Raw genomic sequence first — 23,596 nt, 5'->3', positions numbered from 1 at the left:
TCTTTGGAGATCTCAAAAAGGGTTTGGAAATAAGAAGACTGTGGGAACTCAAAAGAGGGCCAGATAATTCCACCGGAGGCGAGGTGTGTTTGGGGTACAACAGAAACGGTGCTTGAGTGGGAACCCACACAGACCCCAGACTGCCACAGGAACCCCTTGACCTTGAGACAGCCCCTCTGCCACTCTCAGCTGCCCATACAGAGCCGGGGGTCCCCTAAGGCCCTTCTAGCTAGGAAGACCCTGGGAATTCCATCATCAGAGAAGACCTTAAGGACAGCAGGATTCAGGCCAGCCAAGGATGGGGGTGTGGGGACGGACAGGAGGGGAGCCTGAGGGGCTGGGAGGCCCAGTCTCCCCAGTGCCCACAGGGGTGCTAGGAGGCCCCTGGCCAGGAACACTGGAAGTTCTCAGGCCCCCCTCCCCTGGGCCGGTGCCAGGGGAGCTGGAAAAGGGAAAAGACCCTGGAGAGGATGGTGGGGCGGGGGGGCTCCACCTGCCTCGGGCCTGGGATCCTGCTGCCAGGAGGGTCTCGCCGCAGCTGCAGGAAACCCCCAGGCCCAGCACCTCCATGTTCTCCGTGAGGGGTGGCAGGGGAGGGGGGAGGGCTGGGGAGGCCTGGCTCCCATGTGTGCAGGGGGCCTGGGTGTGAGTGTGCTTGAGTGTGCAGGTGTGAGCGGGTGTGCATCCCGGCCCTGGCATCGAGGCGCCCTCTAGCGGCCCCAGCGGAAAGTGGCGTGAGGAAGAAGGGAAAATGAGCGCTGACCCTGAAGGATCTGGAAAGAGGCAGCAAAGCCAGGGGCGGAGATGATGGACAGGAGTAGGGACAGGAGGAAGGACACAGAGGGGAGAGTCTGGAGGAGAAAACAAGCCCTGTGCACGCTCCCCTGGCATCCTCCTCAGGGCACGGCGCGTCTTGGAGGCTGACCCCCTGCCCAACCCTCTCAGGTCTTCACCAGGCCCCTCCCTCCCCGGGTCAGAGGACGCTCCCAGATGACGAGGGGCAGGTGGGCTTGGACTGGACACATCCGGGCGGACATGGGCCTGCAGCAAGGGGAGTCTTGAGTCCACCTTCTGAGCCCCTCTGTCCAGCGAGGGCTGACTCAGGCCCCTCTACCCGGACACACCCTCACCCACCACCCCCAGCCTGGGGCCCGCCGTCTGCGAGTCCAGACACGACGGCCCTGGACGCCCATCCCGTGCTGGGGCGGCTGGGATCCCGCCCTCGGGTGGCCACCCTTCCACAAGTCCAAGTGCGTGCGTGCGTGTGCGTGCGTGAGTGTGTGCATGTGTGTGTGTAAGCCAGGGCATGGGACCTGAGCGTGTCGGGGTGACGCTGTGGGGAGGAGGTCACAGACGGCTGCATATGCGTGGTGGCCCAGAGAAGGTGCTGATTTCAGTCGCAGGGACTGGAGCCCTCACCCTGATCCCTTCCAGATGAAACACCTCAGAGGGTGTCCTTGCACCATGCAGGGAGGCAGGAGGGGCTGGAGCGCCCGCTTACAGGCCAGGGATGGGACTGCACTACGAGGACACCTGTGTCCAGAGGCTCACGGTCCTGCGTGTGAGCGGGGAGCCCGGCTGGGCCTCGGGGGTCAGGGCAGAGCTGTGCTCGGGCTCAGGGGCCTCAGGGTACTTGGGTTGGTCTCTGTTCTTAAACGAACAGTGTTGTACTTTCAGGTGGTCTTTCTTCTTAACAATTCCCCAAATTCACAAACCTATGCGGGTGTGGGTGGCACAAGCGTACTTTAAAAGCTAACTGTTGTTCTGATGGGAGTGCTACACTTTCATCATACGGTATTTAGCAGACACCCGATGATGCAAAGATATAACCAAATCCTGCGTAACAAGCAGCTGTCTTTCCTTCCCATCTCTGCTACTCATGCACCTATACACCTGCATCTACACTTGTGGTTTTAACCGCTGGGCTCCAGCTCTGATGCTAACAGCCCAGGACCTAGAGGGGGAAGTCAGGCTTGAACGGCAGGCCCAGCTGGAATAACCGAGTACAAGTGCCCCTGCCCTGCCTGGGCCACAGTTTCCGCAACTGCGAGTAGGAGGTGGCGACACTGACATTTCAGGGTCTGTCAATGGGGAAATGGCACCAGAGGTACAGAAACGACTTGGTGCCCGCAAGTGCCCATTAAATGTCAGCAGACTCAGAATGGGTGTGTGGCTTTCTTTAGCCCTGGCCTCTGGCCACTGCAGTGCCGTCTTCGGCCTCCCCAGCCGGAGGTCTGCCAGCCTCCCCGGGTCATCTCTAGTGACGAGGACTCACCCCTCTCCAGGCAACCCGTTCTATTTCGGGACAGCTCTGACGCACCTTCATGGGCAGCTTCCTCTGAGGTTAAATGAGGTTCCTTCCAGCACCTTCCAGTACCCCTTCCCCCACCCCACCCCCACACAGGAGGCGAGGGGAGGGCTCAGGGTTAGCTGGCTTTAACCACAAAGCCAGCGAACATGTGACTGCTGGGGCTGCCACCTGTCACCCCCCGCAGCCAGGCCCTCGGGTGTGGTCACATGACCGACTTCGGGGCCAGACCAGCTCAAGTCACAGCTCATCCTCACGAGGCCCCTTTCCTCGAGCGGGGCTGAGTGCAGAGTGTCGTGCGAGAGAACAAGGACAGGAGGGACCCACTCGGTCCTGAGAGCCCCACGGCGGCCACTCTTGGTGGGTGAGACCCAGCGCGGGCTCGGAGCTCCCGCGAGACTGGGCTAACTGGGGGCAGCAGGGTGCGAGAGTGCTCAGGACACAGGACCTGGAGTCAGGTAGAGCTGCGTTCGAATCCCAGCTCCCACATTGGTGGGCTGTGTGGCCTCGGGCAAGTTACTCTACCTCTCTGGGCTTCCATTTCCACACGTATAAAGTGGAGTGAGAAGAAGGGCAGCCTCCAGGGCGGTTGTGAGCTTTAGATAAGCTGAAGCAAGATGCATGTGAGCACCTGTCACAGGCTCTGGCATGTGAGACACCCTCTGGGAGGCACTGCCCTGTTCTCACGTCTTCCTCGCCAGCTTGTGGCCGAGCGGGGACCGTGACCTCGGCCTCCTTCCTGGGGTGTCACACAGTTGAGGAGCAAGTGCGAGCGGCAGGTCCAGAGCACACACCTCCCGAGGTTTGTTGAGGGGCTCCTGGAACGTACTAGCTGGGCTCAGGGGGACTAGAGAACCTGCTGGGCCTTCCTCCAACCCCGTCCGCCCCGTGAGCCATCCAGGACCCCCCGAGTTACCTGCAGGTTCCTAGGAAGCAAGTTCCTCGGGCTAGGAAGCTGCTGACGGGGTCCTAACCGGGCCCCCCACAGGGCCTCGTGGCCTCACTCTGCAGCCACCTCCTGGCCTCCACCTGGGACGCCCCCCTCAGCCTGGAGCCCCCCGCCTCAGCCGGCTGGTTTCTCCAAGCAGGGTGAGGAGTCCAGCAGGGCTGTATACAGTTTGGAAACCTTTCCCCTCTTGCCCTGGGCATGAAGCAGCCTTGGTCAGGGACCAAGAAGGATAATGAGAGTCAGGTACCAGAAGGTGCTACTAGTTCTGTCCCCCAGCGAGCAGCGAGTCAGAGGGCAGGGAAGCGAAACCAGTGCAGAGGAAGCGACTCAACCCAGGAAAGCGGTGGGTGGGAGGGGATGGGGAGACGGGTGGGTCTGGCCCTGCCAATCCCACCCTGACCCCCACTGACCCCACCACCGGTGCCTACCTCTGCCTGCCCAATGCCCTCCCAGCCCAGGCCCCTGGGGGTCCCTCCTCAGTCTCCCACAGGGCCCAGGGTCTAGGCAGACTGAACCGCTGGGGGCTGGCATTGCCCCCCGCAAAGCCCTAGGATGCAGGGGATTTGGGAAGGATGGCTAAAGGGTTCAAAATGATGGAGTGGTGTCTGCCCAACTGTGGTGACGGCTGCGCAGCTCTGTGAACATTTGAAAAACTACTGAATTGTACAACGTACGAGTTATTTCTCAATAAAGCAGTTAGCAAAAATCCCAAAAGAAGGCATATAGGCTCAAATCTGTGACCCCTTCACTGCGTGACCCCCAGTGAGCTAAGGGACCTCTCAAAGCCCAGGGGTGCCTCCCACAACCTCTATCCCCGTGCAAGACCGAGGCTGTCTGCTGGGCTGACCGGCTGGCCCACCAACGTTCCACAATCGATTTCCCCGAAGATTGGTTCCCGGAGCCCTCCCCCAACTGGCAGCCAGGACTGGAGTCCGAGGGACCCAGCGGGGAGCCCCCACGCCCAGCATTAAGCCGTTCTCCCCAGCTGGGCGGGCTGCAGCCAGGCAGTAGCTGGTCACCTCCTGGTTCCCTGAAGCTACGTGGAGCCTCCTCCCCAGCTGGGAGCGTCTTCCAGAGGCCTGAGGCTCGGCAGTGTTCATCTACGCGGGCAGGAGCTCCCTCCTGGTGCACACGTGGCAATGCTCCTCGGCGGGACGCAGGGCCAGAGGGCTACCACCCACAACCCCAGCCTGCAATGGCCTCACGGTGACAACGGTGACTGCTGAAAAATTAACACCCAGGATCACTCACCTCCCTCAAATACCACCTGGCACTAGAAGAAAAACCCATTTCCTTCCGAAGGGAAACCAGAGCCTCCTCTTAAGGAAACTCTTTGAAGTCACTGGCTGCAAAGTGACGAGAGACGGGGTCAAGGGCCACACTTTGGCGGCAGCTGTGTCACGAGTGCAGCCCTGTCGGGCTCTGGGTAGCTCCACTCCAGCGTCTGGTTCCACCATCACATCCTCTGTACCCCGCATCCTTCAGCCTTGGGCAGCGTGCCTGGAACCTCAGACCCGCCAGCCCCGCTGTCCACGGGCACCCCAGCCCCAGCTGAGCTTCGGTGCGGGCGGAGCGCCAGTCCCAGCCCAGGGACACCTGGAATCCAGGCCCACTCCCTCGTGAGTCCAAAACGGCAAACTGCTCGTCAAGAACGTTCTGGACTCAGAAAACATCTCCCACCAGTGAGTAAATAACAAATAAGAGAATACCCAAAGCAGGCTCCACGTAGCCGGATTATTTACACAGCGCGACCAGCATGGGCCTTGGGCAGTGACGCCTGCCACCGTGCTTGAGGACCAGGCACCAGCTGTGCCTTGCAGCGTGGAACGGAGGACAGGGTGACGGGGGAAGCGTTCAGGGTGTCCCCGCTCCGCTTCTGGCATGTCTCCAGGAGGGGGGTCAGGTGGGGACACAAGCAGGTATGAAGGGACAGCGAGATGTCCCGACCGCTTCCTCCTCCACTGGGGACAGGCAGGGCATCGGGCTCCTGAGAAGGACGTCCCTCACCTGAATTTGCCAGAATGGGGGTACACAGGGCCTGGCCCCAGTCCCCATGGACGATGAGGCCTGTCCTTAGGAGAGAAGGAGGGGGGCTGTGGTGCCTGGGGGTGGGGACCGCAGTCCTCCCAGACGAGCCCCCCGTTATTCAGACACCGAGCCCTGCCTGTGCCCTGAAGTGAGCCTGGGACCGTGACTCCTGCAGCTCCTCAGAAGCTGAGCCCCAAGGGCTGGATGTTCCCAGTAGGAAAGTGGTGGCAGAAGCACCCACCTGGGGTAAGAGAATGCTGCAGCCCAGCCTCTGCCTAACCTCGCTAGGTGGCCTTGGGCAAGGCTTTAGCCGTCTCAACGGGAAAGGCCTCTGGCAGCGGGGGAGCCAGCACCCTCTGGGTCTCCGGGACTCACTGCGACCGTGAGGATGTGCCTGCGATGGTCACAGGGCCCTTGGAGTCAGGATGGCATCTTGAGGAGACTGGAGGAACAGCAGGTCCTGGCCTCAGGCTGGAAGGTTCTGCCAGCAGGCCCGGTGCGTCAGACATGCCAGGAAGGGGCAGGTGGGGAAAACGCCCGAAAGGCCTTTACCTGCCAGCCAGGTGAGGCCACACCCTGGCTGGGCTGGACGTTCACGACGAGCAGGTATGAAAAGAAAACCTTGTATGGCTCTGTCTACAGCTCGGCTGCCCGGCTGCCCGGCTGGGCGGGGGTGTGTTTGCAAGCTGTCTGCCTCGGGAGCCTCTCTGGCTCCAAACACTGGGGTTGCTGGAAGGGATCCAGCCTCCTTCCTGCAAGGGGCCTGAGCCTCCCGCTGGTCCTGGTGGGGCAGGCCCTGTGAAGCCCTCCTTCCAAAGCTCAGGGGCCGCTGTAACCTCTCCCCACTCTGAGACTTCACATTTTTCTCTTTGGGCCATTTTCTGATAAAAGTAGAAAGAAGCGGGCTTCCCTGGTGGCGCAGTGGTTGAGAATCTGCCTGCCAATGCAGGGGACATGGGTTCTAACCCTGGTCCGGGAAGATCCCCTATGCCGCAGAGCAACTAAGCCCGTGCGCCACAACTACTGAGCCTGCGCTCTAGAGCCTGCGAGCCACAACTACTGAGCCTGTGCGCCTAGAGCCCATGCTACACAACGAGAGAAGCCATCGCAATGAGAAGCCTGCGCACCGTAACCAAGAGTAGCCCCCGCTCACCACAACTAGAGAAAGGCCGCATGCAGCAAAGAAGACCCAACACAGACAAAAATAAATAAATTTAAAAAGAAAAAATAGAAAGAAGTGAGGGGAATGAAGACATGGAAGGTCACTGGGAGATCTCACAGCCATGGGAAAGTCCAAATCCCGCACCTCCAGCAATGCCGTGGCCTCAGACAACCTCACGTGTGTGTGTGTGTATGTGTGTGTGTGTGTGCGTGCGCGCACGCACAACTAGAAGACGCTGGCCTGCGGGGCACCTGCAGCGGGGCTGTCCAGAGGCTCTATGCGGCCCCCTCCAGCCTCCCTCCCTTTCCCGTGCCAGGACAGGCAGGACACCCCGGTTTCACTTGCCTCAGCCTCCCCATCCGGCCCTTGGCCTCAAGCCAGTGGAGAAGCCATGTGGCCAGGTATGAGCGCCAAGCTCCCTCACCGCACGGCTCTCTGCCACCCGTGCCCGGTGACAAGGTCATCCTCCACCCGCCTCACTCCCCCAATTCAGTCAAGGCTGGACCAAGGCCACCAACAGGGGACACGGTGCACAGAGCTGATGCCCTGCTGACCCATCCAGTGGCCCTTGGCTCCTGTGAGGCCACTCAGAGGGAGGCCCAGCACAGTAAGGACGCAGACCCTGCCCCTGCCCGGCTCACGTCTGGTGCAGACATGGGCCACAGTGAGCTTCAAACCTAGGGCCGCCGGCTCACAGAGGTGGCCAGAGGGGTGGAGAGCTACAGGGGCAGGCAGGGCAGCCCCAGAGGGAGGAGCTGGGTGCTGCCGGGTAACGCTGGCCCAGTCACCAGGGTGCCAAAGTGCCAAGGCTGCTGCTCACTGGCCCCAAGCCGGCTACGTCTACAGAGAGGCCCGTGCAAGGTGCCATGGAGATCTCGTGCACCGAGACTGCCATCTGCAGGGAGCAGGGGGCGGTGCAGGGGCCCCGCTGCCCACCAGAAATGCACTAAGCGCCGATGGATGCGAGCCGTGGAGGCAAGCTAGGACTTTCTAGTGGCCACGTGAACAAAAACAAGAATAAGCAGGCGAAATTAACATAAGGCATCAGGATTGCAACATGCAATCAGTGTGAGATATCAGGAATGAGTTTATCACATTCTTTTGCTCCCGCTAAGTCTGGACTCTTGTGTATGTGCACTTTTAACACGTCTCAATCTGGAACAGCCACATTTCAAGTGCTCCCCAGGCACCTGCGGCTCGTGGCTTCCGCACTAGACAGTGAGGCTCTAGAGATCAGCCAGGGGCAGAGAGGTCCTCCGCCTGCTTTGACGGCACGGAGCCCAGCCTCCTGTCCCGCCACGCGGCCTCCCCCTCGGGTGGCTGCATCACCACCTAACCTGCACTGAGGCTCTTCTCCCTCCGCCCTGCCTGCTAACAAAGGCAGATTTACAACCTCACAACAAACAAATCAAAATCTTAAATACCTCCATGAAAAGAGATGCTAAGCCCCACCCTCTCCACGCAGAGCCAGGCGGGGCTGCACCGGGAAGCAACAGACGTCACCAACAGCACCGGCATCACCTCCCCGTTGCTGACGGCTCCCTGTGCACCACGCGCTAAACAGTACTTACCTACAGCATTTCCTCAGCAATTTAAAATGATGAAGAAAGGTCAAGGGCAGATGCCACAAAACATTGTTCAAGAAAAGGGCAGGTTGTGAAATAATATAATACCCTTTTTATAAAGAGAAAAAAAGTATTATCCTTATATTATCTACACAGAGAAGGCAGTCTGGAATGATCTGGCCAACTGTTGATGGGGTTTGTCTCTCTGGGAGACGGGGTGATGGGGGACTCAGGAAAGTGCCAACCCCGGTGGTGTACAGTAGAACACAGCCGCCTGCATGCCCACCTGCCCATTCGAGGGCTTCCCAACTGTGTGTGCGGACCTTCCTCAGTGACCCAGCGACCTAGTGGCACGCTTGGGGCCTGGGGCAGGGGCAGTACCTTCTCAGTTTATAGGGCCATGGCTTAGGCTGGGCCAGAAAGACCCCAGCTGTGGCTACATTTAATCGAGACAGACATGTTTCTCTCCCTAAGAATCCAGAAGCAGCAGCCCAGTGCAAAAAGCTACATGGCTCTCACTCTTCACCTCTGCCTCACCACCGTGCTCTCAGTTACGGAGGTGCCACTCCTGTGCTCATGGGTCAAAGGTGCTCACTGAGCTAGGCTGGCTACTGATGGGGCGGCACCAGGGGCCGGGCGGCACCGCGCAGCACAGCATCAACCACAGGGTGCCAAGTCCCACTGCTCAGCAGCTTCGGGGGAAGCGGGCGCTGGGGACCTCGGGCTTCCAGGCTGGCCTCTGGGAGAGAATGCTGATGAGGTTTCGAGTGGGGTCTCCCTCACTCCCTTAGGCCGGAGAGAGCCCAGGAAACCCAGGAAACCCTCGTTTGAGGACCTGGGGAAGAAAGGAGGTCCATATTTCAGGTGTGCTGGGGGCTGCAAGGTGGCCTCTGGCACCCTGGGAGGTCCAAGAGGTGGATGGAAGGGACTTTCTGGCCCTGGACCTTAGGAGTACTGAGACTTCCTCACTCACCTTGTGTCCACCTACGTGACCCAAACCCAAAGGCCACGTGTGTCTCTCACACAGGAACGGGCCTCGGAGTGAGAGTCAGGCCCTCTAATCTATTCCTCTGACCCCGTCTAAGCAGACCACCCAGGACTGATGTAATCCATCCCTCCCCCGACATCCAGACACCCCAGGGTAACCATGTTTTAACTAGCATACACAAAATGGTACTTTCTCTGAACGGCGACAATCAAAACCATCTAGAAGAAGCCAAGACAACACTGTGATGTCTGAGATACGCTCAAAGGCTAAGCAAGCCAGGCCCAGACACCGCAGGGCACATCCACACGCCCCCGACAGGTGCCCGTCCGCAACCTGCCCGAGGCTAGGCTGACTTCTGACCCAGCAAAGAAGACGCTCTGGAGACAGAGGTTCAACTCCAAAGTGTCGTTGACTCATCCCTGACCACGGACCTGTCATCTCTAGGTGAGAGATGGATACGGTGGAGGACAAGGAGGGAGAAGGTGACCAGAGGAGCTGGGCGCCCAGGAGCTGTCCCCTCCGAGCACAGTGAGGCATCAGCCACGTTGAGGACAGGAGTGTGGCCCAAGTTCAAGCCGGCTCTCTGTGGGAAGCAGGCTCGACGGCTGGCCAGAGCCTTCCATTTGCTGTCTCCACACTACACCCTACTCAAATCTCAGTTCTGAAACTCAGACCCTTTTTATCTACCACTCTCTGCTACAAAAAGGCATCCAGGCCCGTCCTCAGGGGACAGTTAAAAAAAGGCATCAGATGCCCACATGCTGCTCTTCCATTTGGGAAAAAGTAACGCCCTTCATTGTGGAGAAGAAGACAAACGAAAACCTGGTCACCCCAGGAATCCACGAGGCAGGCAGGCAGACGGCGGGCAGGCTGGCGCGGGGCACTTACCTGAACTTCCCGGTCCGCACCTGCAGCGCTCTCATCCCACACCGCTGGGCACCGCTGATGTCACCCACGATGTCGTCCCCGATCATGATGGCCTGTCGTGCAGTGAGTGAAAGGCACTCAGAAGTGATGTCAAGACAGTTTTCTTCCTGTGCTGCCTCATCTTTTTTGACATAATAAACCTCTTGACTTCATGCTTAAAACCACCACCATACAAAGGAAACGAGGTAGTATCGTCATCATATTGATTAAAAGTCAATGTGCTTGAATATATCTCCCACTGCCCATCATGGCCTGCGGCTCTGAACGGTGCATATCTGGGCGATTTAAAATCAATCAGCGGGTATTAAAGTGATATAGTGCCACCAGGACACACGGGGAGGCTGACGCTATCTCACCTCTAGTCGAGCACAGGCTGAATTTTACCTTCAGCTAAATACTCTGTAACCAGGTTATTTTGCCAACCGTTGGTTCTGTGAAAACTAAGTAAATTTCTGGCAAATCTTTGCAGTCCAAGTTTAGGTTTTGCTTTCCATGCTGAATTTACTACCTATAAAAAGCAACAACAACAAAAAAAAAAACAAAAAGAAGAAAGAGCAAACAAAAATACACACTCTAACACACACACACACACACACACACAAAATGCTCACAGCCTGGATATCATTTCAAAAAGCAGCCCCTCTCGCCTGAAACAACTAGAGAACCAGACAAACCAAATGCAATAACAGTTTTCAAGACACTGGACATCAGGCAATGAAGGAGGATTCCTGAGACACAGGAAACAAATGACATGGATCCTACAAATGCCGCAGCTCACTGCCTTCAGAGTTTCCAGACTGTGAGCACAGACAGGAAGAACTAGGTACAGCCCAGACTCCCTGAATTGAGGACACGGAGCTAAGAGCTGGGAGATTAAGGCGGGGCGTCCGAGAAGAGAGGGCTACCTGGAGAACTGTGGAGCTCTACAGAGGGTCCCCCCGAATGATGCAGTGTTGGGTAGACTGCTAATGAGCCCAGGCAAGTGAGGAAACCACCCGAGGCCAGGGAAAGAATCACACCAAAAATTAAAGCAGTGCCGGGACCTCACACAGGGTTGGGTTTAGTGTCTGTTCCCACCAGCCAGACTGGAAAATCTCATAATTCACAGGGCACTGAGTAGCATTCTCAGAAGCGTCTTGCCTCAGCAGTGAGGAAGAATTAGCCCTGGACTAAACCTGCTCTGCCTCCCAAACCTTCAAAGCAAGATCTGGAAGGATCAAATTGTTTCCAAGTGATTTAACTGCATCCCAGAACAAAACACAAAAATATTTATTGGTGTATAAAAATATCTAGCACTCACAAAAGGTACAATTCACAGTGTCTGGCATCCAATTAAAACAATAATCAGACGTGCAAAGATGACAGATATCACACACAGCGAAGAGGAAAATCAACCAAAACAGACCTGGAACTGACACACATGTGAGAATTAGCAGACAAGGGCATTAAATCCGTTACTGTAACTGTATTCCACACGTTCCCAAAGTTAAGTAGAGAGACATGCAAGGTAAAAGAAACGATCCAAACCAAGCTTCTAGAGGTGAAAACTACAATGTCTGGACTGAAAAAAAAAAAACAAAACAACACTGGATGAGATTAAATCCAGATTAGACAATGCAGAAAAGAGATTGATGAACTTGAAGACACAGCAATAGAAACTATCCAAAATGAAACACAGGGAGAAAAAATAATTTTGTGTGTGTGTGTGTGGTACGCGGGCCTCTCACTGTTGCGGCCTCTCCCGTCGCGGAGCACAGGCTCCGGACGTGCAGGCTCAGCGGCCGTGGCTCATGGGCCCAGCCGCTCCGCGGCATGTGGGATCTTCCCAGACCGGGGCACGAACCTGCGTCCCCTGCTTCGGCAGGCGGTCTCTCAACCGCTGTGCCACCAGGGAAGCCCCCAGAAAAAATAATTTTTAAAACATGAACAGAGAAACAGTGAGCTATGACAAAACTTCAAACAGCCTGGTGTAACTGGAGTCCCAGGAAGCAAGATGAGAGAAGGGGAGACAGAAACAATATTTGAAGAAATAATGGCTGAAAATTTTCCAAAGTCAACAAAAATGACAAATCCGCAGCTCCGAGATCCCAATCAGTACCAAGCACAAGAAACATGAAGAAAAGTGTATCAAGGCACAACATAATCAAACTGCTCAAAGTCAGCGACAAGGAGAAAATCTTAAAAACAACTGGAGGAAAAAAAAAGACATGTACAGACAGAAACAAAGATAAGACATCAGATTTCTTGTTGAAAACATGCAAATGAGAAAACAGTGGAATACCACCTCGGTACTGGAAAGGGGGGAAATGCTTACCTAGGATTCTATATGCAGCAAAATTATCTTTCAGAGCAAAGATGAAATAAAGACATTTCCAGATATCTGAAGCTAAAAGACTTCATCACCAACAGATCCACACACAAGAAATGTAAAAGGAAGTTCTTTAGGCAAAAGGAAAATGGTACTTAAATAGAAATACGCATCTACACAAAACAGAATGGACAGCACCAGAAAGGGTGCCCATGGGCACAGGGTGACCTTTCTGCCGCTTCCCTCTGTTCTCCTACTGGCCAACTCCTAACAGTCTGTCTGGACTCAGCTCAGGTGACCACCACCTTTCAACCCCCGGCTGGGTTTGGGGAGTCCCCAAAACATTCTGTGATTACCCCCTTGAATTGCATACACCTCCTGTGTTATAATGGTCCCTTCACTTATCTCTCTCCTCCAAAAACTGTGTGAGTTCCTTGAGGGCAGGCTCTGTGCTGATCCTGGAGCTCAGCTGATGACCAACACGAGTTTGTTGAGTGAATCGGTGCTCTGAAATAAGGCATGGCTGTGCATGCCTGGAGACACTTAGGAGGTCCAGCCAATAGAACTGCTCAGTGTTTACCAACCAAAAGAGCGGGAGTGGGTGGCATAGTCCGCATCCGTGTTGCCAAAACTTTAGTCACCAGTGGGTGCCCATTCGACATATCAACCTGTATTAATATTACTGTTTAAATTGATTCATAATCTTTACATAAATAAATGTGCTTCTTTTAAGAAAAAAGAAGCAGCCTCCCTGGCTCAACTGCCACACTGATTAAAAGAAAAGCTTCAAAATATTTTCAGGAAACGATCCTGCTAGCGGAAGAAAAGTTTAATGCCTCAGACACCAAATGCATTCCAGATACGCTCCCAAGTCCGATCAGAAATGTCCTTGGTGGGAGGTCAGACAGGCCTGACAAACCGGGCTCCCGTAGCAGGGTGAGTGTCCTGATGTTGATGGGATAGAAGCTTTGAAACTGACAGTTATTCCACAACTTTCCTCTGGAATTCAGATGCTAGGTAGGGCTAACCAATGAATAAATACATAAACCGAAACCAAGAAAACTAAAAATGGTGACACATGGACTTCCCGGGTAGCACAGTGGTTAAGAATCTGCCTGCCAATGCAGGGGACACGGGTTCGATCCCTGGTCTGGGAAGATCCCACATGCCACAGAGCAACTAAGCCTGTGCGCCACAACTAGTGAGCCAGTGCTCTACTGCCCGCGTGCCCCAACTACTGAAGCCCGCACGCCTAGAGCCCATGCTGCACAACAAGAGAAGCCACCACGATAAGAAGCCAATGCGCAGCAACAAAGAGTAGCCCCTGCTTGCCACAACTAGAGAAAGCCCACGTGCAGCAACAAAGACCCTATGCAGCCAAAAAAGAATGAATTAATTTTTTTAAAAAAAAGTGATGACCGTGAAGCATTTGCAAACCAGGGGACTCTTACACATTGATTTGGACTCTGCCTGTGAGGAGAGGAGTCCAGATGGAATTTGCCTTCCAGCTCGGAGTGGGAGGGGTGGGAGGCAGTGAATCCAGAGGCAGGCCCTATGCGACCAGCAGAATGGACAGACTGAGCTCAAGTCGCAGACGCGGCCAGAGCAACTGGGCCTGAATCCCAGCTCTCCTATTTGCTAGCCCTGTGATCTTGTGATCCACTTCAGTCTGTAAAATGGGTACAATTGGTGTGGTGTTTAAACAAAATCACGTAAGTTAAGCATCAAGGACAGTACCTGGACGTAATAAGTTATCTATACATGTTTAAAAGGAAAAAATATTAGGAAATGTTCTGTTGAGGAAACTCCTAATCTAACCCTATTGGAGACAGTCCACAGTCCTTACGACAGGGCTCCAGTGCCTCAGCTCCTTTGTATCGGGTCCTCTATAGGCCAGGCAGTGGGGACACAGTGAGTCAGAAACACAGTCTCCACCTTTGTGAAGCTCCCAGTGGAAGGCGGAAGACGGATGTTCATGGGGTAATTTCACAAACACAGAGCCAGGACCTGTGATAAAGCACAGGGAGGAAAAGTGCAGGAGGCTGTCAGGCCTAACCTTGTGGGGCTGGTGGTGGTCAGGGAAGCCTTCCTGGAGGAGGTGAGGTTTTGAGCTTGGATCTGAAGAGCAAGAGGGGTCAACCAGGTGAGGGGGTATAGGGGAAGGGGTGAGAGCCTTCTCCGAAGAAGACACCACATGTGTGCTAATCCTCTACCAGGGCAGGCCACACACGAATTCCCAAAAGCACAGCCATTAAGCCTGAAGCACATGTCCTCGGAAACATCTCCCAAACAGGACTTCAAATAACGAGGAATCACGAGGAGCTTGTGGACGAGGACAAAGACTGAGCTGGTGCGGCCCCAGATGCCAGGGAGGTAGTTTCAGGTAAACACGAGGCTTTTCTAACAATCAGCATGGGCTGCCTCAGAGGTACCAGGCCCCTGCCACTTAATCATATTCCAGCAGAGGCCAAAGAGGCCTCCGTCAGAGAAGCTACTGGGGGACACTGGCCCCCGGGGGAGCTTGAGCAGGTGGCTGATGACCACCAGGGCTGAGAATTCTGCCAACTGCTGGGAGCCACCGGCCCTGAGAGACATACGAGGTACCTGAAATAAACTGCACTTTGTCCCAGTGAATATTCTAAACTTCATACTTCTCACTAATTTCCTCTGGTCTTTCCTCCACTAAACCCATGTTTCCCAATGTGTGTTATGCATACTGGTGATATGCTCTTTGATTTTAGGTAGAACAGGACATAACTTTTTTTAACATCTTCATCGGAGTATAATTGCTTTACAATGTTGTGTTAGTTTCTGCTGTATAACCAAGTGAACCAGATATATATATCCATATATCCTCATATCCCCTCCCTCTTGGGTCTCCCTCCCACCCTCCCTCTCCCTCCCCTCTAGGTGGTCACAAAGCACCGAGCTGATCTCCCCGTGTGATATAGCTGCTTCTCACTAGCTATCTATTTCACATTTGGTAGTATATATAAGGACATACTTTTTTTTTTTTTTTTTTTGCGGTACGCGGGCCTCTCACTGTTGTGGCCTCTCCCGTCGCGGAGCACAGGCTCCGGACGCGCAGGCTCAGCAGCCATGGCCCACGGGCCCAGCCGCTCCGTGGCATGTGGGATCCTCCCGGACCGGGGCACGAACCCGCGTCCCCTGCATCGGCAGGCGGACTCTCAACCACTGCGCCACCAGGGAAGCCCAAGGACATACATTTTTAATGTAATCCTTTGTATTTATTTTTAGAGTAATCTATTTACGGTGAGTGATTCTGGTCTTCCATTTATAGTAGAGATCGAAAGTTATTTTAAAAATACATTTAAGTTTATAAAATGAATCAATTTAAAGAAACATTAAGTAAATAATAGTGCCGGGGGCAAGTACCCAGATATGGTAAAATTGGAAATTTTTTTCCTAGAGTGAGTGATGCTGGGGAAAACACTGCCAAATCCAAATGGGTTTAATTTTCGTGTCTACAGGCTCCCATGCAGCTGTGTGGAAATCATCAGTCACCCAAGAGAAAGAACCAGTGGCGACGCGTGTTCCTTGAAGTGGGACCCGCCATGAGACTGCTGCACACACACGTGAGTCTAAAGGTATCTGCAAAGCCAGGGTCACCTGGGCAACCACACAGCTCACCTGGGAGGAGAGGGCTGGGGCAGGTGGGCACCTGGCTTAGGCAGCCGGACCAGCCACAAGCCCCAGTGTGAGACCCTACTTTGCCCTTCTCGAAGAGTTGTCCTGACACTGTTAGGTCAGCCTCTAAACATCCACAGCATTCCAGCTTAGGACCCTGTCCACTGCTGCCAGGAGTTCCGGGGGCCAGCTTGCTAGAAGGTTCCTTGGAAATGAAACCGTCTTCCTATGATTAAATGTCATGCCTGGCCTCTTCCATGCTCTGGGGAAAATAAAATTTTGTGCATGCACACTTGTGCATGAAGCAGAAATTCCTCCCCCCCTCAGAACAGAGGCTGCTGGGTCTGCCTGGGCAAGGACATTTTTCGGTGTGGCCCACGGAAGTGGAACCAGAGAAATCTGGGCCATCGGAGGAAGAACACCAGAAGCAGCAGCTATGGTTCTGCACGATAAGCCACTGGCCAAGCCCAGGCAGAGCCCGGAGCCGCGTGTGAGGGCAGGGGCAGGGTGCGGGGACCCAGTGGGTGTGCGGCCGCCCGCCGCAGTGAAGCCTGTCTGGGCCAGCTTGTGGGCTCCGCATACCAAAACGCGTTCCAGCCCCTGGGGATTTCACAGATTTACTATCGGTGAAGGGCAATAACCACAAAAGGAGGAGCAATTATTGCCAAATCATTTAGGATTTAAAAAGTCACTGGCAAGAAGATAGAGGTCAAGAGGTGCGCTGTCAGGGGAAATAAAAAAACCCTACCTGTCAGGTCTGGGTTGCACTTCCTTTCTGACTGCAATATGGTTCAGGGAAGCTGGGGATGCACACCAAGAGGTCGGACTCCCACAGAACAGAGATCCAAGAGCCAGAGCGGCACCAGAGCCCTTTAGGCAGGTTTTCTGGTTTGGGTTCAAAATGCAGATTCATTCATCCTTCTTAAATATTCGTCTGCCCGCCATGGTCTCCTCTTCGCCATCCTAGGTGCCAGGGGCAGAACCCATTCCAACAGGCGGCGACATCTGGAACGCACCTTCCAACGCCAAAGAGCTTTCCCAAGAAAGCCCACGTTTCACGAAATTTCTGATTATTCCCAGGGCTCTGCCAGGAGGAGCACTTCTGCCCCCATGGGGCAACGAACAGCAGGGCTGGTGGTGAAAGAGCAGTGGGCTTGGCCTGCACTTCAGCCCCGAGGGACAGACACCCCCACTTGGAGAGGCCTCGAGATGACACCTAGCATTGGGAAGAGCCCTAGACCCTCAGCCTGCAGGCTCAGAGCAACCGGGCCCCCTCCGACACCCAGAGGTGGCTCGTCACTAAGGAATTTCCCCCACCGTCTGACACATTCGTAAGGAATAATACCAACACAGCAAAACTCGAGGAAACTATTTTATAAAAAGTAAGAAACAATGGTGTTGGTGAGGATGTTGGAAAATGAGCACTTGCATATACAGCTGGTAAGGAAGCTGAATTGATACCGTGTTTCTGAAATAGAAACGAACACTGTGCATCATGGCCTGACAACTATACCTCTAGGATTTCTAAGAAAATAATTTAAAATATACAAAAGGACATATACATACAAGGGTGTTCACTAGGGTTAATGTACAAGAGGGAAATTGGAAGTAATCTAAATGTCCAACAACAGGGGACTGGGGAAGCACATTACGGTAGCGAGGGGATGAAAGGTAGCCTCGGCCAAAGAACATTACGGGGGTCCCTACGACAGAATGCTCTGTAGCCACAAAAATTACTTTGTGGAGGTGCCTGAATTCACACAAAGGAAATGGTTCCCAATATTAAGCCGGGGCGGGGGGGGGGAGGGGAACGGGAATTGGGTTTCAAATAGCAGATACGGGATTATCCAATTGTGTGTTAAAAATGTATATACACAGGGACTCCCCTGGTGATCCAGTGGATAAGACTCCGCGCTCCCTGTGTAGGGGGCTCGGGTTTGGTCCCTGGTCAGGGAACTAGATCCCACATGCCACAACCAAGAGCCCTCATGCCACAACTAAAAAGATCCTGCATGCCACAACTAAAGACCCTGCACGCAGAAACGAAGATCCCGCGTGCAGCGACTAAGACCCAGCACAGCCAAATAAATAAATAATTTTCTTTTTAAATGTACATATACAGGAAATCCCTGGCAGTCCAGTGGTTAGGACTTGGCGCTTTCACTGCTGAGCCTGGGTTCGATCCCTGGTCGGGGAACTAAGATCCCGCAAGTCGAGCAGTGCAACCAAAAAAAAAGTATATATAGACACCAACAAATCGGAAGGGCTAAGCATGACTTGTGTCATTGCAGGTTAGTGGAAGGATGAACATTTTTTTCCCTTATACTTTCTGAACTTTATTCATCCTCTTAACAAACATGGGCTACTTCACAATCAGATTAAAAACTTGTGTTTTGAGGAGAAGAAAATAAAATCTACTAAAAAGGCTTTAGGGGAGGAAATATCTTAGGGAAAACTAAGACATGAGGCTCCAAAGCTCCCTTATGACCGAGACGGGGCACAAGGCAGCCCCAGAGCTGGCATTTCCTGGAAACCCCCACCCGTGGCTGGATGAGGCACCGCTCAGGTTCTCTCTGTCCCGGGGCTCACACCGTCCCAGCAAGTGGTCCCTGAACGGACACCCAAAGACCATGCACACCGCTGTGGGGAAGATGGGCCAGGCGGGGGGCCCAGCCCACGAAGGGGAGAAGACGGGCCTTCCACGCACAGACCTGAGGGGAAGGAGGTCCCCACGCAGACGTTCACTCCCCACCCACAAGGCCTCCCCGCCAAGGGTACAGACTGTCCCCATAACCCCGTAGCTATAATTAATGCCCTGAGAACCAGGGAGCAAAATGATGGGGCAAAGTCCATGTTTTATGCCCGGCCCTCTTTGGATAAGCCCACAAACCTCGCCCCCTTTTTTGATAGGCTGTCCTGAGAGTCCTCACCTTCACCACCCAAGATCTTGCTTAACTTTACTTTCTATATTCTGCCAACAAGACAGATTTTAATGTTTTTCACAACAGAAAATGATATTGCACTGCTAAATATGCCTTTTCTAACCTAAGCATTCTGCTGTGTTGCTGGCCTCTCCTTGAGAACTGGGGAGCAGCAGAGACCTGGAGGGGGCTGGGTCCTGGCCTCACCCCACCGCGGCAGAGTAATCCTGGCTTCAACAGCAGACGTTCCTGTGACTACTCCTCAGTGCCCTGGTTCTCAACTGGGGGCGATTTTGCTCCCCTGGGACATTTGGCAACGTCTGGGGACATCTGTGGTTTCACAGCTGGGGGAGGAGGGCAGTACCCCCCGCCACAAATAATGATCTGACCCCAAAATGTCAGTAGTGCCGAGGCAGAGAAATCCTTAACCTTAACCTTAAGACGGGAATGAAAGTACCTACGACAGCGGATTGGAGTAAGGATTTCACGAAGTAAATGGGTATGTGACAGATCCTGGGTGTGCCCAGCACAAGTGCTCAAAGTATTCAAGGTCCTTCCTCTCCAAGCCTCGGGTTCCCCATCTGTGAAATGGGCACCCCCAGCTTCCAGGCTGCCTGCACACTGGCTTCTGGTGCTGACTAAGCACTCTGGTCTGAACAGACCCAATTTCCACTAAACCTGCACAATTCGCAACTGATGGAATTTCTTATGATTATGGAAAACTGCCAAAACCTTCACATCATTCGGGCTTTAGTATGAAGCTATAAAACCACCCACTGATTCAGAAGCCTTAAACCATGAGAATTAGGTATTTCTTGAAGTAGCCTTTAAGGTATGTTATTCTTTGCCTTATTACTGAATCCTGGAAAGGGCCTGGTTACCGCTAAGAGGTTTGAATTTCCAATCTATTAGAGTAATACCAGCAATCTGTTATTTCTAGGCTATTGAGGAAAGGTTAAAATGAAAATTGGATTTGGGGAGTTATATCCATTCTGAGCGCAGGTGGAAAACTCCTCAGCAGCAAGAAGCAAGTCTGGATCTGGGAAGAAGCAGTTATCGAGGGAAATGACTGGTGATAACTTTATTGATTAAAGCAGCTTGAAAATTTTAAGGTTTGCCACAGCCCGGCACTTCAGCAGCAAGACAGCCCCTCAAAGCCATTTTTCATTAAAAAGAGAGAAGCAGGAGCAGAGAATTACTACCTTGTGCATAAGACACAGTTCGTTCAAAATGGCCTTATTTTGAAATACTGCTTTAAAATGTCTACACATCCCGAGGCTCAAGCAGTATTTCAAAACGTTCTAAATTAACATTTTAGAAAAACGGTGAGGTGGGGTGTTAAGAACATGCAGCCACCGCTCAACTGTGTGTCAAGAGGGGAGACAGACGCAGCATGATAATGTGGCAGGTAAATAAGATTCAGCTCTGCCACGTGGGCTCAGAGCCGCCAGAGAAAACAATTCCTTAGGGACCCAGGGCCGCAGATGCTCGCGATGCCTGGACAGCACAGGCACCCCAGCCTCAGCAGACACGCCAGGAATCCAAGCTCCTAACCCGCCACCCCAGACTGCACGGCCCGGCATCCGCCAAATGAGAAGCCCGATCAACCTGACCCCCAGAAGGGCCTCAGCTCCTCTTTGGGGTGTGGGGAACGCAGTTTCTCATTCAGAATGTAAAAGACACTGACCGTGAAAGTAACTGGAAAACACCAAACAAATAAACAAACAAACAAAAGGGGGGGAGGGGATTAACCAAGGTCAACTCTACAAAGACAACCAAAGATAACGTCTTAATATTCAGTTCCTCTGGTCTTAATTTCTAGGCAGTGACAGCTTTTTGTTTTGTTGATTGGGGACGGCAGGGGGTTGAGGGGGGTCATGGGAGATGGTTGTGACCACAGTGCTTACGTAATTCTAAATACTCAGATTTTTAACTCAGATTACAACAGTGACATTCCTCCCACTCTATAACAAGTGATCTTAAGAATTTACTCTCTCAGGGACTTCCCTGGCGGTCCAGTGGCTAAGACTTCGCCTTCCAATGAAGGGAGTGCAGGTTCGATCCCTGGTCGGGGAGCTAAGATCCCACATGCCTTGTGGCCAAAAAACCAACATATAAAACAGAAGCAATACTGTAACAAGTTCAATAAAGACTTTAAGAATGGTCCATATCAAAAAAAAAATCTTTGAAAAGAAAAGAATTTGCTCTCTCAAATTCACCCTGTAAGTAGGATACAAATGTATACACAGTTGGTCATATTTAAAAAATGCAAAGATAAGCCATAATATTTATAAAAATGGCTATGATGAGAGATGGGTGGGAAGACAATAGAAGGAAAAGGACAGGAGCCAGACTTCCTTGAATGTATCTTGTTCCGTGGATTTAATTTCGGAACCACATGAATTTTTACATAACTATGAAACAAGTTTAAATGTTGAAAAACCAACTCCTTAAAAATTGGAAGTAAAGTGACTTCAAGGAGGGTCCTGTTGGTGACACACTTACCCAGCGGAATAATGGTAGCTTTAAAAAACAGTAATTTGGCTGTAAATCTCTAGAGGGATATATTCTAAGCCAAAAAAGAACTGTCGGAAAAAGAAATCTTAAACAGCACCAGTAATCAGCCTCATCATATTCAGGAATCAGCAGCCACAGTGATGCTGTGTCTCACAGTCCAGTCCACGGCAATCACAACCCTGCCCCAGCCTTGGTGGCGCTGATAGAACTGGTGGTGGCACCCACTCTTTTGTGCCTGGCTTCTCCCACACAGCATAAGGTTTTTGAGATTCAAGACTCTTGTGTGTATTATGGGCTAAAACAAATGATTATGTCGGTATTCTCGTAAGCCAGGATTTCTGACACGGCAAAAAGGAAATACAGACACAAGATGGGTGATCCAGTAAAAACCCACAGGCCTAAATCTGGATCAGAAGTTTCAGTATGAACTCATTATGCACTTCATCTTTTTTTTTTTTTGCGGTACGCGGGCCTCTCACTGTTGGGGCCCCTCCCGTTGCGGAGCGCAGGCTCCGGACGCGCAGGCTCAGCGGCCATGGCTCACGGGCCCAGCTGTTCCCCGGCATTGGTATCTTCCCGGACCGGGGCACGAACCCGCGTCCCCTGCATCAGCAGGCGGACTCTCAACCACTGCGCCACCAGGGAAGCCCTGCACTTCATCTTTAAAGATACATATTTTTTCAACCCTGGTAGACTAAGTCTTGGAAATGATGACCAACCCAATAACAGTAAGAATGGTTAATATCCCGACTATGGTTTCTGAATACTATTTTCCACTAAAGGTAAGCATGGCTCCTTGGAAGGATGGCAGACTCTAGGCCTTGGGCAGGAAGTGTGCAGGGCAGGTGTTATCCTGTCATAACAGGAGTAAAGCCTCTCAGAGACCTCTGGGGTCAGGACAACAGGACTCAGAGGGCAGCTGGAAGAGGCTCCCACTGGTCAAAGATGCAGTATTTTGAACACGAATAACTGCGATGGATTGGAACACGTCAAATATGCTTTTGTCTATTTATAGTCATATATGTAGTTTTAAACCTCCAAGGTATTGGGAGGGTGTTAGAGAATCAATCATCTGAAAACTAATAAATAGCAAGAAAGAAATAGGCATTTATCTGTAGTTTCCTATATGAACTGTACTTCAGGGGAACGCATAGTTCGTGGGGCGTTTTCCTATACAGAGGTAATCCAGAGAAGAAATGGAGAAGGAATGACAGAATTCCAATATCACCATTTTGCAGCCCTTAATGAATGAATGGGGTTAACGCACCAATCACCAATGGCTGCTAACGCCACCGAAGGAGACACCCAGACATTCTGAACCTCCTAAGGGAGGCCACAACACAACCCAGAAAGCAGTCATCAAAAAAACTGAAACAGATTCTGCCTAAGCTTCTAGATCTAACTATCAACATTCAGGAAGCAGGGAGAACAGGGGAGCATGAGACAGGACACCACTGAGGCGCGATCAACAAAATCCTGACAGTGGGAAACTCTACAGGACAAACAAGCCAGCTTCTTCTTCATAAAGCTGCAAGGAGTACCAAAGGGAGACGGGGGTGGGGTCGGCGCGGGTGGGTGGGAATGGATAGATTAGAAAACACTTAAGAATCACACCGGCCAATCACAATGCGAGGACCTCATATGGATTCTGATTCAAAGAAACTGCAAGCGACGACGTAAGCACTTGTAAGACAATCAGGGAAATGTGAATAATGGCTGGATATTTGATGATATTAAGGAATTATTGTTAGTATTACTGAGTTGTGATAATGGCATCATCCATGTTTTTAAAAAGAATTCCTATCTTTTAGAGACACTTAGAAATACTTACAGATGAAATGATATGATTTCTGGGAGATGACTGAAAATAATCTAGGGGAGAGGAGCAGGTGGGAGCACAGATTAAACAAGGGGTTATTAATCTTCAAAGTGGTCCCAATGGCCAAATAGGGGACAATCTGGGCAACAAAGTAACAACAGGAATGGATTGCGACTCGTGGAATAAAACAAATATCCTTAAGTACATGTTGGAATAAATAAAAAAGTAAATGGGAGAAAAAGGAAAGCTCTCTCTTACAGTAAATGCTAATCAATAAATATAGAGGGAACAATGGAAGTAGAAAAGCGCCATTTGGCACCATGGTGACAACTGTTGCAGGTAAGAGGATGCTGCAATTAGGAGGGGAAAAGAATGTCAGGAGAGAGAATATTTACACAGTGTCAAAGTATTCCCCCATAAGATACTTATTAGTCACAAAGGGACAACAGTAACTCT

The 23,596-nt window shown here is 52.4% G+C and overlaps 1 protein-coding gene across 2 annotated transcripts in view; it reads right to left on the bottom strand.

The window, feature by feature from the left end:
* LHPP (phospholysine phosphohistidine inorganic pyrophosphate phosphatase) overlaps positions 1–23,596 on the bottom strand; it is a 134,885-nt gene that overhangs the window by 77,972 nt on the left and 33,317 nt on the right. For both annotated transcript variants that reach the window (XM_060125917.1, XM_060125918.1), the window contains exon 6: positions 9,889–9,980. In XM_060125917.1, the coding sequence (XP_059981900.1) occupies positions 9,889–9,980 (92 nt within the window). The remainder of the gene's footprint in view (positions 1–9,888; positions 9,981–23,596) is intronic.

Source organism: Lagenorhynchus albirostris, chromosome 16 (genome assembly GCF_949774975.1).
Source record: "Lagenorhynchus albirostris chromosome 16, mLagAlb1.1, whole genome shotgun sequence".
Classification (NCBI taxonomy): Eukaryota; Metazoa; Chordata; class Mammalia; order Artiodactyla; family Delphinidae; genus Lagenorhynchus; species Lagenorhynchus albirostris.
The sequence above is the reverse complement of the archived record's forward strand: the minus strand, read 5'-3'. Positions and strand labels throughout refer to the sequence as shown.